Below are 13,901 nucleotides of genomic sequence, written 5' to 3'. Positions count from 1 at the left end.
TACCACTTGAGCCGTAGCTCTACTTCTGGTAGAGTTAAGAGTTAATTGCAGATAAGAGTCTCCCAGACTTTCCTGTTCAGGCTGGTTTTGAATCATGATCCTCAGATCTTACCCTCTTGAGTGGGATTATAGGCATGAGACACTAGTCTAGCTGCTGGGGTTGTAATTATTTTATTTATTTATTTTTGTAGGTCAGAGGCCTTGAACTCAGGGCTTGGGTGCTGTCCCTGAGTTCTTTTGCTCAAAGCTAGTGCTCTATCACTTTGAACCACAGGGCCATTTCTGGTTTTTCAGTGGTTACTTGGAAATAAGAGTCTCACATTTTTCTACTTGGGCTGGCTTTGAACCGTGTTCCTCAGATCTCAGCCTCTGAGTAGCTAGGATTACAGGCATGAGCCACTGGTGCCCAGCTGTGTCCTTATTTTTATGTTTTTGATTGGGTAATGCTGTGTAGCCCAGCCTGGCTCTGACATCCTCTTAGTGGAGCTCAGCTTCTCAAGTGCTGGGATAACAAGCATGAACTACCATTCTTTTCCTTTTTTCTTCTCTGTTTTCTTCTTTTCCTTTATTTCTTCCCCTCCTTTCCTCCTCTTCATTCTTTCTCTCCCTCCATTCTCCATTTCTCTTTTCCTCCTTTATTCTCCTTTTTTTGAGGGATATGATCTTGCCTTGTAGCCCAAGCTGGCTTAAAACTCCCCATGTAGCCCTGGGATTTGTGGTCTTCTCACCTTGGTCTCCCAAGTGCTAGAGTTAGTGTCATGCTAATACACCAAGCAACATGTAGCTCTAGTTGGCATTGAACTCTGAATCTTTTTGCCTCCTCCTCTTTGCTCATTGAGTATGCTACCAAGTCTAGCCCCTTTTTTTCTTTTAGCATTTTAAAATTAGCTTACAATTAGTATACAAAGTGGGATTTCATTGTTAGATTTCCATACATGTTTACAATATATTTGCCTTTCTTTTTAACTAAGGAGAAAAATGTGAAAAAAGTTTTAAATAGTGGACTATAAGAAAGAATATATGTTACTGATAAATTGGATGTCAGATTAGTGGTTTGATAAAGAATCTGTCGTAGTTCTGTGAAGAAGTGTCCTGCCATTTGACAATAACATTTTTATTTAGTTTTGGTCTTTTGTTTTCAGACAAGGTCTTGCTTGCTATATTGCTGACAGGCCTAGAACTGGTATTCCTCCTGCTCAGTGTCCCTAGTGCTGGGGTCACAGATGTGTGCCACATCCTGTCTTCAAACTAGCTCTTATGAGACACTTTATAGTTGCTTTATATTTTTCTCTTTGAGTGTGATTACTTTTGATTTGTATATGATGCGGTTACTTTGTAGATTATTTCAGGTTATGATTATAGTCTTCTGTTTCTTGTGTCTGTATGTTTTTCTTAGATTATAAACTCCTTATTAAAATAGGAATAATGGTTGGCCGACTTATGCTGTATAATACCATACAAGTATTGATTGATGACTGCTTTTTTATGCTGATGGTGATTGGAGTTTCTTCTGCTTTGAACCATTTTATGATATATTGAGGAGGGAAAAGTTAAACAATAATGTTTTCTCAATCTCTTTCAGCATTTGCTCTTGCAGAATTAATTGATAATTCATTGTCGGCTACTTCTCATAATGTTGGTATTAGAAGAATACAGATTAAGTTGGTAAGAAAATGCATGAAGAAATAAAAGTTTTTGGCTGGGAATGTGGCTTAGTAGTAGGGTACTTGCCTAGCATGCATGAAACCCTGTGTTCTATTCCTTAGTATCACATAAATAGAAAAAAGCTAGAAGTGGCACTGTGGCTCAAGTGGTAGAGTGCTAGCATTGAGCACAGAGAGGCTCAGGGACAGAGCCCAGGCCCTGAGTTCAAAGCCCAAGACTGCCAAAAAAAAAAAAAAGAAATTTAAATTTTTTATAAGAACAGAAAAAAAAGAAAACAAAGATATAGCAAGGGTAGTAATACTAATTTGATGTCTTTATCCAGTGTTAAGATTTTTTTCCATTAGTCTTATTTTCTATGCATATGATATGTATATTTACATGTAGAATACACTTAAACCCCCCTCTTTTCTAGAAATACATTGTAAACATTTGATATATGACTAGTCTACAATACAGTATTCCATTGCTGCAGAGTAATTTGTTTGCTGTAGTGTAAGTTACATAATCTGTTTCCCCTATACTTTTGCCATTAGGAAAAATGCAAAGATGATGAATATTAATATGTCTCTGTACGTGTCCTTTAATTATTTCCTTAAGTCGAATTCTGTGAAGTGAATTTTCTGGGTTAAGGAGACATTAATAATTCTAAGGCAAGCCAGGTGCCAGTGACTCATGTTTGTAATCCTCAGAAAGCTAAGATCTGAGGATCGTGGCTCAGAGCTAGCCCAGGCAGGAAACTCTGTGAGACTCTTATCTCCAGTTAACTACTAGAAAAACCAGAAATGGCGCTGTGTCTCAAGTGGTAGAGCATTGGCCTTGCGCTGAAGAGTGCAAAGAGAGTGCTCAGGCCCAGAGTTCAAGCCCTATGACCCACAAAGAAAAAAAAAATTCTAAGGCTTTTGGTAGATTTGGCTGAAGTGCCTTTCAGAAAGTTGAATTACTTTATACTTCTACCAGCAATGTAGAATCATATATACTGAATCATATTTATTGAATCATATATATATGTATCACAAATATTGAGTTGATTGTTCTTGTCTTTTTGAACTTTTGTTTCATAGCTTTTTGATGAAACACAAGGAAAACCTGCAGTGGCGGTGATAGATAATGGAAGAGGAATGACCTCCAAACAGCTTAACAACTGGGCTGTGTACAGGTTGTCAAAATTTACAAGGCAAGGTGACTTTGAAAGGTTAGAAAATTTTACATTTTTTAATGGGTGGCTGTATTTAAAGGTAACTCTTAATGTGCCTTTATATACATGCAATACATTAAAGTATTTAGATTTTAACATATTTAGGTTTTATTACAGAGTTTTTGTGATTAATATTAGAAGTAGAATTATATATTATTGTGCCTTATAAGATAAAATGCTTTAATGAACAGTTCTTTTTGCATTTCCTGAAGTAGAAGGGGTTATACTGATACGTTAAATACCTTAGAACCTTCCCCCCTTTTCTTCCTAAGTGGGATAAGAACTATTTAGGCCAACAGACTAAATTTAAAATAAGCTTTAGAAATCACTTCATGTCACTAGCAAAATGTCTGAAAGTGCATAAAGTTTGGACTTCTTTTTTTTATTTTTTTTTATTTTTTATTTTTTTGTGGGGGGGTCTGGTCATGGGGCCTGAACTCTGGGCCTGGGTGCTGTCCCTTAGCTCTTCAGCTCAAGGCTAGCACTCTACCACTTGAGCCACAGCGCCACTTCTGGCTTTCTTTTTTTTAATGCTTATGTGGTGCTGAGGAATTGAACCCAGGGCCTCAATCATGCAAGGCAAATGCTCTACCACTGAGCCACCTTCCCAGCCCCGACCTTCTGTATTTCTATATTTTAGTGTCCTGTTTTTCAAAACATTTATGGTAATTTGGGAATAGAACCCAGTTTTGTTTCATAATAGGCTTGTAAAAAATGTCCTGAATAAGAAGAAATATGCTGAAAGCTACAAAATATTTAGCCTGATGCTGGTGGCTCAGGCCTGTAATCCTAGCTGCTCAGGAGGCTGAGATCTGAGGATGGTGGTTTGAAGCCAGACAGAGCAGGGAAATATGTGAGACTCTTTTCTCCAGGGAATTAACCACCTGAAAACAAAACTGGAAGTGGAGCTGTGGCTCACAGTGGTAGATCCCTAGCTTGAGGACAGCACCCAGGCCCGGGGTTCAAGCTTCATGACCAAAAAACAAAAACAAACAAAAAGGATAAATATTTAAATTCTTGTAATAGTGTACAACTCTATTAGGAAAAGATTTGACCCACAAGTCTTTTTTTTTTGGCGGTCGTGGGGCTTGAACTCTGGGCCTGTGCACTGTCCCCCAGCTCTTCAGCTCAAGGCTAGCACTCTTCCACTTGAGCTACAGCGCCACTTCTGGCTTTTTTTCTTTTTGCTTATTTGGTGCTGAGGAATCGAATCTAGGGCCTCATGCATGCAAGGCAAGCGCTCTACCACTGAGCCACCTTCCCAGCCCCCTACAAGTCTGTGTTTTTGTTTTTTTTCCTGTGCCAGACCTGAGTGTCATTCCTTGGTTTTTGTGCTCAAGGCACAAAAAGGATTAGAGGCAAGAGCTACTGGCACCTGTTTGTTTTTTGTGTTTTGTTTCCCACCAAGTCCTGGGACTTGAACTCAGAGTCTGGGTGCTGTCCCTGAGATTTTTTTTTGCTTGATCCTAGTGTACTACTACTTGAGCCTCAGCTCCACTTCTAGCTTTTAGGTGGTTATTTGGAGGTAAGAGTCTCATGGACTTTTTTGCCCAGGCTGCCTTTGAACCATGATCCTCAGATCTCAGCCTCCTGAGTAGCTAGGATAACAGGAGTAAGGCACCAATATCCCATAAGGCTCTGATATTTTAAGTTGTAGATTTGAGATAGCTTTCTCCTCTCCCCTCCCATCTCCTTCCCCTCTTCTTCCCTCTCCTCTTCTTTTCTTTTTTTTGTCTTTCTAATGGTCTCCTATAACCCAGACTGCCCTGTAATTTGTATTTCTCTTATCTCCCTCTCCCAAGTGCTAAGATTATAGGTGTGCACCACTATATCCTGATTTAGTTTGTGTATTTTTTCCTTATGGTCAAACCACATATTCTAAATGATTTCAGGGCTTTTAAATGTATTTAGTTTTGTTTTATGATCTAGGATGTTACCTATCTTGGTGAATTTTCTCTGTGTCTCTGAAAAGACGGTGTAGAGTTGCTATTTGGATTTTTAATTTCTTGGTCCTCATGCTGACTTTTGGTGTGTGGTATTTTCTGAAAGACATACATTTGAAGTAGATACATTTTTATTGTAAAGTTTATGTACAGAAAGTTACAGTTATGTAAGTCAGGTAACGAGTACATATCTTTTGGACAGTGTCATCTCTTCCTTCCTTTTCTCCCAGTTTTCCCCTCTTGATTCTCCCCTTCCAAATTGTTCTTTTTCAATATAGTGAGAATCACTGCTGTATTTGTTCACCCTTTATATAACTAATAGATGCAAATTAAAATCTTTTAAAAGCTATATAAGGATGTTTTGCTTTAATAATACATTTTATTTTTATTTAATGAACATAATATTAGTAATAGTTTTTCCCAGCCATATACCCTTCAGTTTCACTAGCCATTTGTTTTGCAACAAAATGTTTGTGTGTGATCTTCTTGGAACTTGAACTCAGGGTCTGGGCACTATCCCAGAGCTTTTTCACTCAAGGCTAACATTCTCCAACTTAGAGCCATGGTTCTACTTACAGTTTTCTGAGGGTTAATTGGAGATAAGGGTCTCATGAACTTTCCTGCCTGGGCTAGCTTTGAACTGAGTTCTTCAGATCTCAGCCTCCTGAGTGGCTAGGGTTATAAGCATGAGCTGGTGCCCAGTCCCAAATATATTTTTATATCAGTATCCTTTATCCTTGTATCAGTATCTTTCCTAAAGGATTTTTTTAAAATCCTATTTGGGAACTTGAGAATTTGGAGCTTAGTTTTCTCATTTCTTAATGTTTTCAGGGACATAATGCCTGATCTGTGGGTATAAGAACTACTGGAGTAGATGTCTTGACTTTGCTCTAATTACTTTTCATGTTTGAGTTAAGCTGGCTTAGTGGTCAGTTTTTTTAGGCACTTAAATAGATTATTTACAATCACTGCATTAATGCAATGTTTCATTTTAGTGATCATTCAGGATATGTTCGGCCAGTACCAGTGCCACGCAGTTTAAATAGTGATATTTCCTATTTTGGTGTTGGTGGCAAACAGGCTGTTTTCTTTGTTGGACAATCAGCCAGAGTAAGTGAAAATATTTCTTATAAGTGAAATTTGATCAAAATATTTTGAGATTAAGCAGTTTAACTATTAGCAGTTTTTAAAGTACTGTTTTTAATATTTGGCAGATGATAAGCAAACCTGCAGATTCCCAAGATGTTCATGAACTTGTGCTCTCTAAAGAAGATTTTGAGAAGAAGGAAAAAAATAAGGAGGCAATATACAGTGGATATATTAGAAACAGAAAGGTATAATACATTTAAAAACTCACAACTATAAATTTATTCCTTTGACTAGATAATAAGGACATTTTCTAATTTATTACTAAAATGTTAGTATTTAGTTTTTTTTTTAATGAGAGATTTTTTGTTATCCTAGGCTGGACTTGAAGTTTTAGTCTTTCTGCTTTAGCTTCTCAGTGCTGGATTATATAGGTATTGTGCTGCCATGTGTGACTCTCAGTTTTTTGTTTTTTTTTTAACCAGTCCTGAGGCTTGACCTTAGGGCCTGGGCCCTGTCCCTGAATCTCTTCCGAGCCCATGACTAGCACTCTACCACTTGAACCACAGCACTACAACTTGCTTTTTCTGAGTAGTTTATTGGAGATAACAGTCTCATGGATTTTTCTGCCCAGGCTAACTTCTTCAAACCCCGATCCTTAAATCTCGGCCTACTAAATAGCTAGGATTACAGCCATGAGCCACCAGCACCTGGCTCAATAATGTTTAAAAACTTGGAAATATGAAATATTAGGAATGAGTTACTTGATGTTCATTCTTTTTCTTTTAATTGTTTGAATAGTAAAAATTACCATTTACCTGCATCCTTAGGCTAAAATCATTAATAAGTTTTCCTATAAAGCCTAATAAGGTTACGTAGTTTTTCCTAGTTTAACTTTGAGTTTTAAAGTCTTGTTATGAAATATATAAACTTTAGAAAAGCACTGATAGGATAAGGTAGTGGGGTTTTAGGAAATTAGAATTTCAGAGAAATAAATGGGATTTGTCCTACAAATTTCTTTTTAAATTGTCACTTCAATATGGCAAATTGTTAAGAAATTTGAATCTTGGAGGAAAGTACATGACATTTATTCTTCTTTTCTTTTTTTGGATCCAGTCATGGGGCCTGAGCACTGTCCCTCAGCTCTTCAGCTCAAGGCTAGCGCTCTACCACTTGAGCCATAGCGCCACGTCTGGCTTTTTTCTTTTTGCTTATGTGGTGCTGAGGAATGGAACCCAGGACCTCATGCATGCAAGGCAAGCGCTCTACCACTGAGCCACCTTCCCAGCCCTTCTTCTATATTTTCTGCTTGAAGCATTTTATATTTTTTCATCTTAAAATCTTTTGTGTAATCTTGAACATTTTAAAATTGCTTTGTAAGGTTCTAAAATAAAATTTTAGAAATTTTGTTCAGTGTCAGAAAAGTACTGGTAACATTTTGGTGAATTTTCTTGTCTATTTTTTAAGAAAATAAATACAGTTTTTACTCCACATTCCTTGAACATTTTGAGTTATGTTTTCCAGTTAAGGTGTTTTTAATCTTTTTTTTTAAGACAGTAGATTTTGATATCTTACATTGGCCTTTGGAAAAGAAAATTTTATTAATTTCCTTGGCTATTTTTAGTATTAGATTTAATGTTATCCTTTATAAAAATAAGAACCTAGTATATGAGTACTTATTAGAGGTATTTTCTGTGAATTTGATAATAACTGATTAAATATCCAAACTGTAGATGACCAAAACAGAATAGCTATAGTTAAAATTTAAGAAAAACTAGCAATTGTCAGGAGTCTTATTCTTTCCATTGCATACAAAATTTTAGTATAATTATGATTAACAGCATTATACCAGCACTTTTAAAGCTGTCCTTACAAGTAGGAACACATGCATACAAGGAATTAATAGAGTTTAATAACTTTACGTCACTGTCTTGTTCTAAGCCTAGCATTTTAGAAGGCTCATTTACTTAGAGAACCTAAGTACGTTGAATATAAATAGGACCTAGCAGTAGTAGTTATACAGATGTTACACAATGTGTGACACTTTTCATCTTTAAAAGCTTTGGCTGGGTAGAGTAGATTTAAAGCATTCACAAATCAAATATTTGTTTAACTTAAATTAGGGAAACAGTGTCAGTGAACTAAATTGACCTTTCTATTGTACAAGTGTATCTCATATATACAACAGTGGCCTAACTCAACGCACATTGTATAACTCAGTCTATACTTGCTGGTCATTTTGCATGTTACTAAACTTACCTACTCCTCCCTGTAAATTGTTGCATATTTTTAAAATAAAGCTTAGGCATTTAGCCCATATAGTTTTATTGTTGGTTTTTTTTTTTTTTTTTTGGGGGGTCCGGTCGTGGGGCCTGAACTCTGGGCCTGGGCGCTGTCCCTCAGCTCTTCAGCTCAAGGCTAGTGCTCTACCACTTGAGCCAGAGTGCCACTTCCGGCTTTTTTCTTTTTGCTTATGTGGTGCTGAGGAATCGAACCCAGGGCCTCAGGCATGCAAGACAAGCGCTCTACCACTGAGCCACCTTCCCAACCCCGCCCATACAGTTTTAGTAGAATGTAAATTACAATCACTTAACACTTTATATAAACAGATATTTAAATGAACTTAGTTTCCTAAGTAGTTGAAAGGCCTGATAAAATTAGCAAAAAACCTAGTTATGTCTTAAAGTGATTTGCCAGATTTTACAAATGTTAGAGTAAAATACTTTAATACACAAAATTGGGCTGTAACATCATGCATTGTATCTTGATCCTTAATTCTTTTTGGTGATTTCAAATTATAGCCAACTTAATCATAAATCTTTAAAATTTCATTTTGTATTATATTTAAGACCTACTAATACATTCTACTTTATTAATTTTCTAGAGTTTGTTTTAATTCTTTTTTCCCACTTTACAACAGTTAAGACAAATCTTATTCTGTAAGACCCTTTCTTTGTCCAAAACTATTTTTTCTTCACTTTACTGTCCTTTTCAAAAAACATTCTCATAGCTTCCTATATCTTTCCTACTTGAAAGAGAGCTTCTGCCACTCTAGGGCTTGAATTTAGGGCCTTTTACTATTGCTTGTCTTTTTTTTGCTCATGCTTCCAGTCCAGATTTTTTGACTGGTTAGTTGGAAATAGTCTCTCAGACTTTTCTGCATCTTGTCTTTAAACTTCACTCATTGGATCTGAGCTTCCTGAGTAGCTGGGCTTGTAGGCATGCACAGGTACCCAGTAAGAGAAATCGGTTGCTATACTTTGTTTAATTTGATTTTTACAAAATTTTTGAATTCAGACAAAACTTCTTCTAAGAAAATTAAATAATCTTTTTTTTTTTGTTTTGATCGTGGGGCCTGAGCTCAAGGCTAGCACTCTACCACTTGAGCCACAGCACCACTTCTGGCTTTTTCTGCTTATGTGGTGCTGAGGAATCGAACCCTGGGCCTCATGCATGGAAGGCAAGCACTCTACCCCTGAGCCACCTTCCCAGCACCAATTAAATAATCTTACTAGCCTTATTTTAACGAAGACCAAAGAAGAAAATCTCAGATTATCTTCCTACACGACAATTTACAAAACTATTTGTTCCTAAAGTAATTGGAATATCTCTGCTCAGGAATGGAATTGGAGCATTTTGGTTAAGAAAAATAAAATGTTCATATTTATGAGGGGAGCATTGAATCTTGTGATATTGCAAGATCTGTCAACACTGTTTACTATGCAGCTCCATTTAGAGAGATTCAAGGAAGCTAGGCTCCATTATCTATTAAAATGAATTTTCCTTAGCCATGTCAAGAAATACTCTGTGTTTCTCATAGTATAGGATATTGGGAGTTGATTGGTTGTGGCTCGAATAGTGGGTACCCTTTGGCATCTTTAAATTCTCAGGGACTGCCATTTCAGAAGTGGATCTTGCCCATGGGGCTTCTTCTTCCCTTGAAGAATAGTCCTTTCTCCAAGTATTTTGTGTTTTCCCTCATGGCACAGGGAACATATCTTTGAATATTGTGGCCCCTTCCTTAAGGCATTTGGCTTTCCATGCCTTGAATTTCCACATTTACAACATTTCCTCTTTAGTTTACTGGAATCAATTTGCTGCTTAGAGTTGTCCTAGGTTCTTCTTCCAGGAGACTTTCCTTTAGAGGGAAGTTTCTCACAGCCAATATTTGACCTTTTCAGCAAATAATTGACTTGTAATTAACCTCTCAATCTGTCTGTCTATTAAATACTTTGTTTTAAATTTTTAAAAATTAAAAAAAAATTACTGTTTTAGAGGTGATATACAGCAGGGTTACCTTTACATACGTCAGGTAATAAGTACATTTCTTTCCTTTTCTTAGTATCATCTGTTCCCTCATTCTCTCTCATTCCCTCCCTCCCATCTCTGACCATAAGTTGCTTGGTTCATTTTCATTAATGTCCAGTGCAGCTGGTAGGCACCACTGCTGCACTTTTTCATCAATTTTCCACTGATTCTGTGCCTTCCCCTTACCTTCCCTCAGATGTGCACATGTATACACCATATGTGAGGTAAAGAATACAAAGTCGGGGCTGGGAAGGTGGCTCAGTGGTAGAGCGCATGCCTTGCATGCCAGAGGCCTTGGGTTCGATTCCTCAGCACCACATAAGCAAAAAGAAAAAAGCCGGAAGTGGCGCTGTGGCTCAAGTGGTAGAGTGCTAGCCTTGAGCTGAAGAGCTGGGGGACAGCACCCAGGCCCAGAGTTCAGGCCCCAAGACCAGACTCAAAAAAAAAAAAGAATACAAAGTCATCTAAAAGTGAAAAGACAGATTAAGAAAAGGTCCTTTGTTTCCTCGTCTTTGTCCATTAAATCTTGATTGCTGAAATCCTCAAAGGCAAAATTTACTAACGTTTAAAATGGGGTATGGTTCCTGTCTTCTGTTTTTGTAGGATCTTTATCTTTTCCCTTAATCTATTATTAACTGCCTTGTGCATTATATTATTTTTTCAATTAAGCAATAATTCTTTTAATCATGTAATTAAAAATTTTTACATTAATACTTTTAATTTGATAATTTCATTTTGGTATATCCACTGAGAATGGTGGCATTTTTCCACTGGTTTAGTTTCATTCCTGACAATGGAAATCATCAGTATAATCCTTGACTATACTTTTTTTCAGGAGTGCAACTGACTGAGACTAGAAAGACCAATGTAGTAAATATAACCTTAATAGAATTAAAAACAAAGCTCCTATTTACAGATCAGGTTTCTGTTGTCCAATTTTAATATTGAGTCCACATTGTCCTTTAATCCCTTTCCTTTAAAGTCCTAATTCTTTTTTTTTTGTCGGTCATGGGGCTTGAACCTCGGCCTGGGCCTGCTGTTCCTGAGCTTTTCAGTATTTTGAAGCACTCAAGGCGAGTGAGTGCTCTACCACTTGAGCCACAGTGCTACTTCCGGTTTTCTGGTTTTTGGTGGAGATAAGAGTCTCATAGACTTTCCTGCTCAAGCTGGCTTTAATCCGGGATCCTCATATCTCAGCCTTCTGAGTAGCTAGGATTACAGACATGAGCCACTGGCGCCTGGCCTTAAAGTCCTCTAATTCTAAAAAAATACATTCTATTAGAAAATTGCCAGGAATACTAGTAATGGTTCCCATCTTTTTTTTCTGTACTTGGAGAGAAAGATGGAAGAAAATGAAAAAAATACAGAGATATACAGCTGCTCTGATTCTCTGGGGAATGGAGTATTAAGTTCATTTAATAGAAAAACCTTAGCCTAGTACTCTTAAGGACTGACATCTCCTTTCACCTTAATGAGTAAAGTTTAATGAACACAATGATTTTGTGTGGGGAGATATCTCTTAGCATTGCATTTCTCCACATTTGGGATTTGAACTTCTCTTACAGCTAGGTTCTAGTTGTTTAAGCACTTTTGAAACAAGCACTCATGGAAACAGGATATCAATCCTTAGTAAGTGGCTTCCTCATGTAAACCAAAAGATTACTCAGTAATTATTTTGAGTAACCTAGTTTCTGAAATCACTGTCTTCATGTCTAGTCAGAAGGGAAGGAACAAACAACTATGATGAAGAGAATTATATGTCCACTGACACTGGTAGGTGGTGACTAGCTATCCTAAGAAACATACAAAAGATGGCCCCTTAAATTGATTACAGAAGAGGGCGTAATCTCACAATCACAAAAACCTACATGCCTTATGAAACCCAAAGAGAGATGACCCTCCTGTCTTTTAACTAATGGCATAACATTGAATGCTGAGGTCCCAACTTTTAAGTTCATGGGGCATTTGTACAAGATGGAAAAATTTGGATAGCAAAGGTTACTGTTTTCTCTCTAGTCTCTTAGCCCAGATGCATATATGAAGACTCGTGTCCAGGAATATGTTTGAACATCTGGTTCCTCGGGCATGGGATGGTTCATGTGAGCCACATGCTGGCTTGAGAGAGCAGACATGGGTCTGCAACTCCTGACTGCAACTCCTTGGCCCTGTGAGAGGATGGAGCTAGTTTTGGGGCTAGGGATACTTCAGAGTTCACCTGTGGTGGGTTTTTTTTCCACCAAGGTCAGGAAAGCCCATCTCCAAAGCATCTGGTGCCATGGAACTGCTGAAATAGACTTCTCTTTTCTTTCTCTCCTCCTCCATGTTTTGTTTCTGTTATCTTCCCTGTCTAGGAAAGAGACAGAAAGCTTCTACCATAGCTAACAGATTCAGACAGTAAAAAGTTTATTGTCTTATTTTCATACTTGCAAATAATCTATTTCAAAAGTATGTCAGTATGTATAACCTTTGTCTAGGTGATAGTTTTCTTGGCCTTTCAGTGTTGTCACAGACTCACCTAGTGTGTTATATTTGGACCATTTTTTTCCAACAGTTTTTTTGAAGATTGTTTTGAAGACTATCCAAATGAATCACATTAAAATTTATGTAGGGCTGCTATTATAATTAAGACGACTTAAGAAAATTTAAAAATTACTACTGTAATTTAAGATGTATTTGTATTCACTTTTGTAGCCATCTGATTCTGTTCACATTACAAATGATGATGAAAGATTTCTACATAATCTTATTGTAGAGGAGAAGGAAAAAGATAGTTTTACTGCTGTGGTCATCACAGGGGTACAACCAGAACACATACAGTACTTGAAAAATTATTTCCATCTTTGGACACGACAATTAGCGTAAGTATACTGGACTCAAATAACGTTGGCATTCCTTTTTTTCAATAAAATATTTCAGATACATTGAAGCCTCTTTGCTATTCTTTTCATCCAGTTTCTTTCAATCTAGTATTCTGATATTGGTGTTAATATAGTTCTTTATTCACTCATTTTAAAAATACAAATAACTGAAGTGTACTGAGCATTAATTAAGAGGTCCAGGATTTTTGACACCTATTGTAAAATTAAAAATGAACTTCTCAATTTATCAACTTCAGCTTTCACTTCCATGTTACTGGTTTGCACTGCTTTTCTGTGGCATGTGGTAATCTTCAGTGCTATCTATTTTTTTCTTATGTCTTCGCTAGTATAATACCTTTTTTGAGGGTACTTAGGTTTGAACTCAGGGTTTTGCACTTTCTAGGCAGGAGCTCCCAACTTGAGCCACCACCCTATCCCTTATAATATATTTTAGTTATCACTGTATCCTGATAGTCTGTAACAATAGTTTCTATATGTAAATATATTTATCAAACTAATATATCCAACCCATCAAAATAGAAGCAGTGAATGTGTTTATGACATACTAATAATACTGAGAATAAATTATTGTGTTTTGTTTAAGAAACTTTTCTAGGTTATATATATACCATTAGACCAAATCAGAGGAGTATTTATTTAATACACATGCTGTCTTTTTACTGATGACACATATCATTTATTAGATTGTTTTCTCAGTTTACGTTAGTCTGAAATACTGAGTCTTATAATGGGCACATCTGCACAAAAAATAAAAATAACAAAAAATGTATATATTTTGACTGCTCCTGGCTCTTTTTTTTTTTTTTTTGTCGGTCCTGGGTCTTG

General features: G+C 36.7%; 1 protein-coding gene across 2 annotated transcripts in view; it reads left to right on the top strand.

Annotated features, from left to right (window-relative positions):
- Positions 1-13,901, top strand: part of Smchd1 (structural maintenance of chromosomes flexible hinge domain containing 1) — a 135,988-nt gene that overhangs the window by 16,106 nt on the left and 105,981 nt on the right. For both annotated transcript variants that reach the window (XM_042675370.1, XM_042675371.1), the window contains exons 4-8: positions 1,583-1,665; positions 2,727-2,857; positions 5,799-5,913; positions 6,018-6,137; positions 12,889-13,055. In XM_042675370.1, the coding sequence (XP_042531304.1) occupies positions 1,583-1,665; positions 2,727-2,857; positions 5,799-5,913; positions 6,018-6,137; positions 12,889-13,055 (616 nt within the window). The remainder of the gene's footprint in view (positions 1-1,582; positions 1,666-2,726; positions 2,858-5,798; positions 5,914-6,017; positions 6,138-12,888; positions 13,056-13,901) is intronic.

The sequence above is a fragment of the Dipodomys spectabilis genome, unplaced genomic scaffold (genome assembly GCF_019054845.1).
Source record: "Dipodomys spectabilis isolate Male_0828 unplaced genomic scaffold, ASM1905484v1 ptg000024l, whole genome shotgun sequence".
Classification (NCBI taxonomy): Eukaryota; Metazoa; Chordata; class Mammalia; order Rodentia; family Heteromyidae; genus Dipodomys; species Dipodomys spectabilis.
This window is presented reverse-complemented; position numbering and strand designations above follow the sequence as displayed.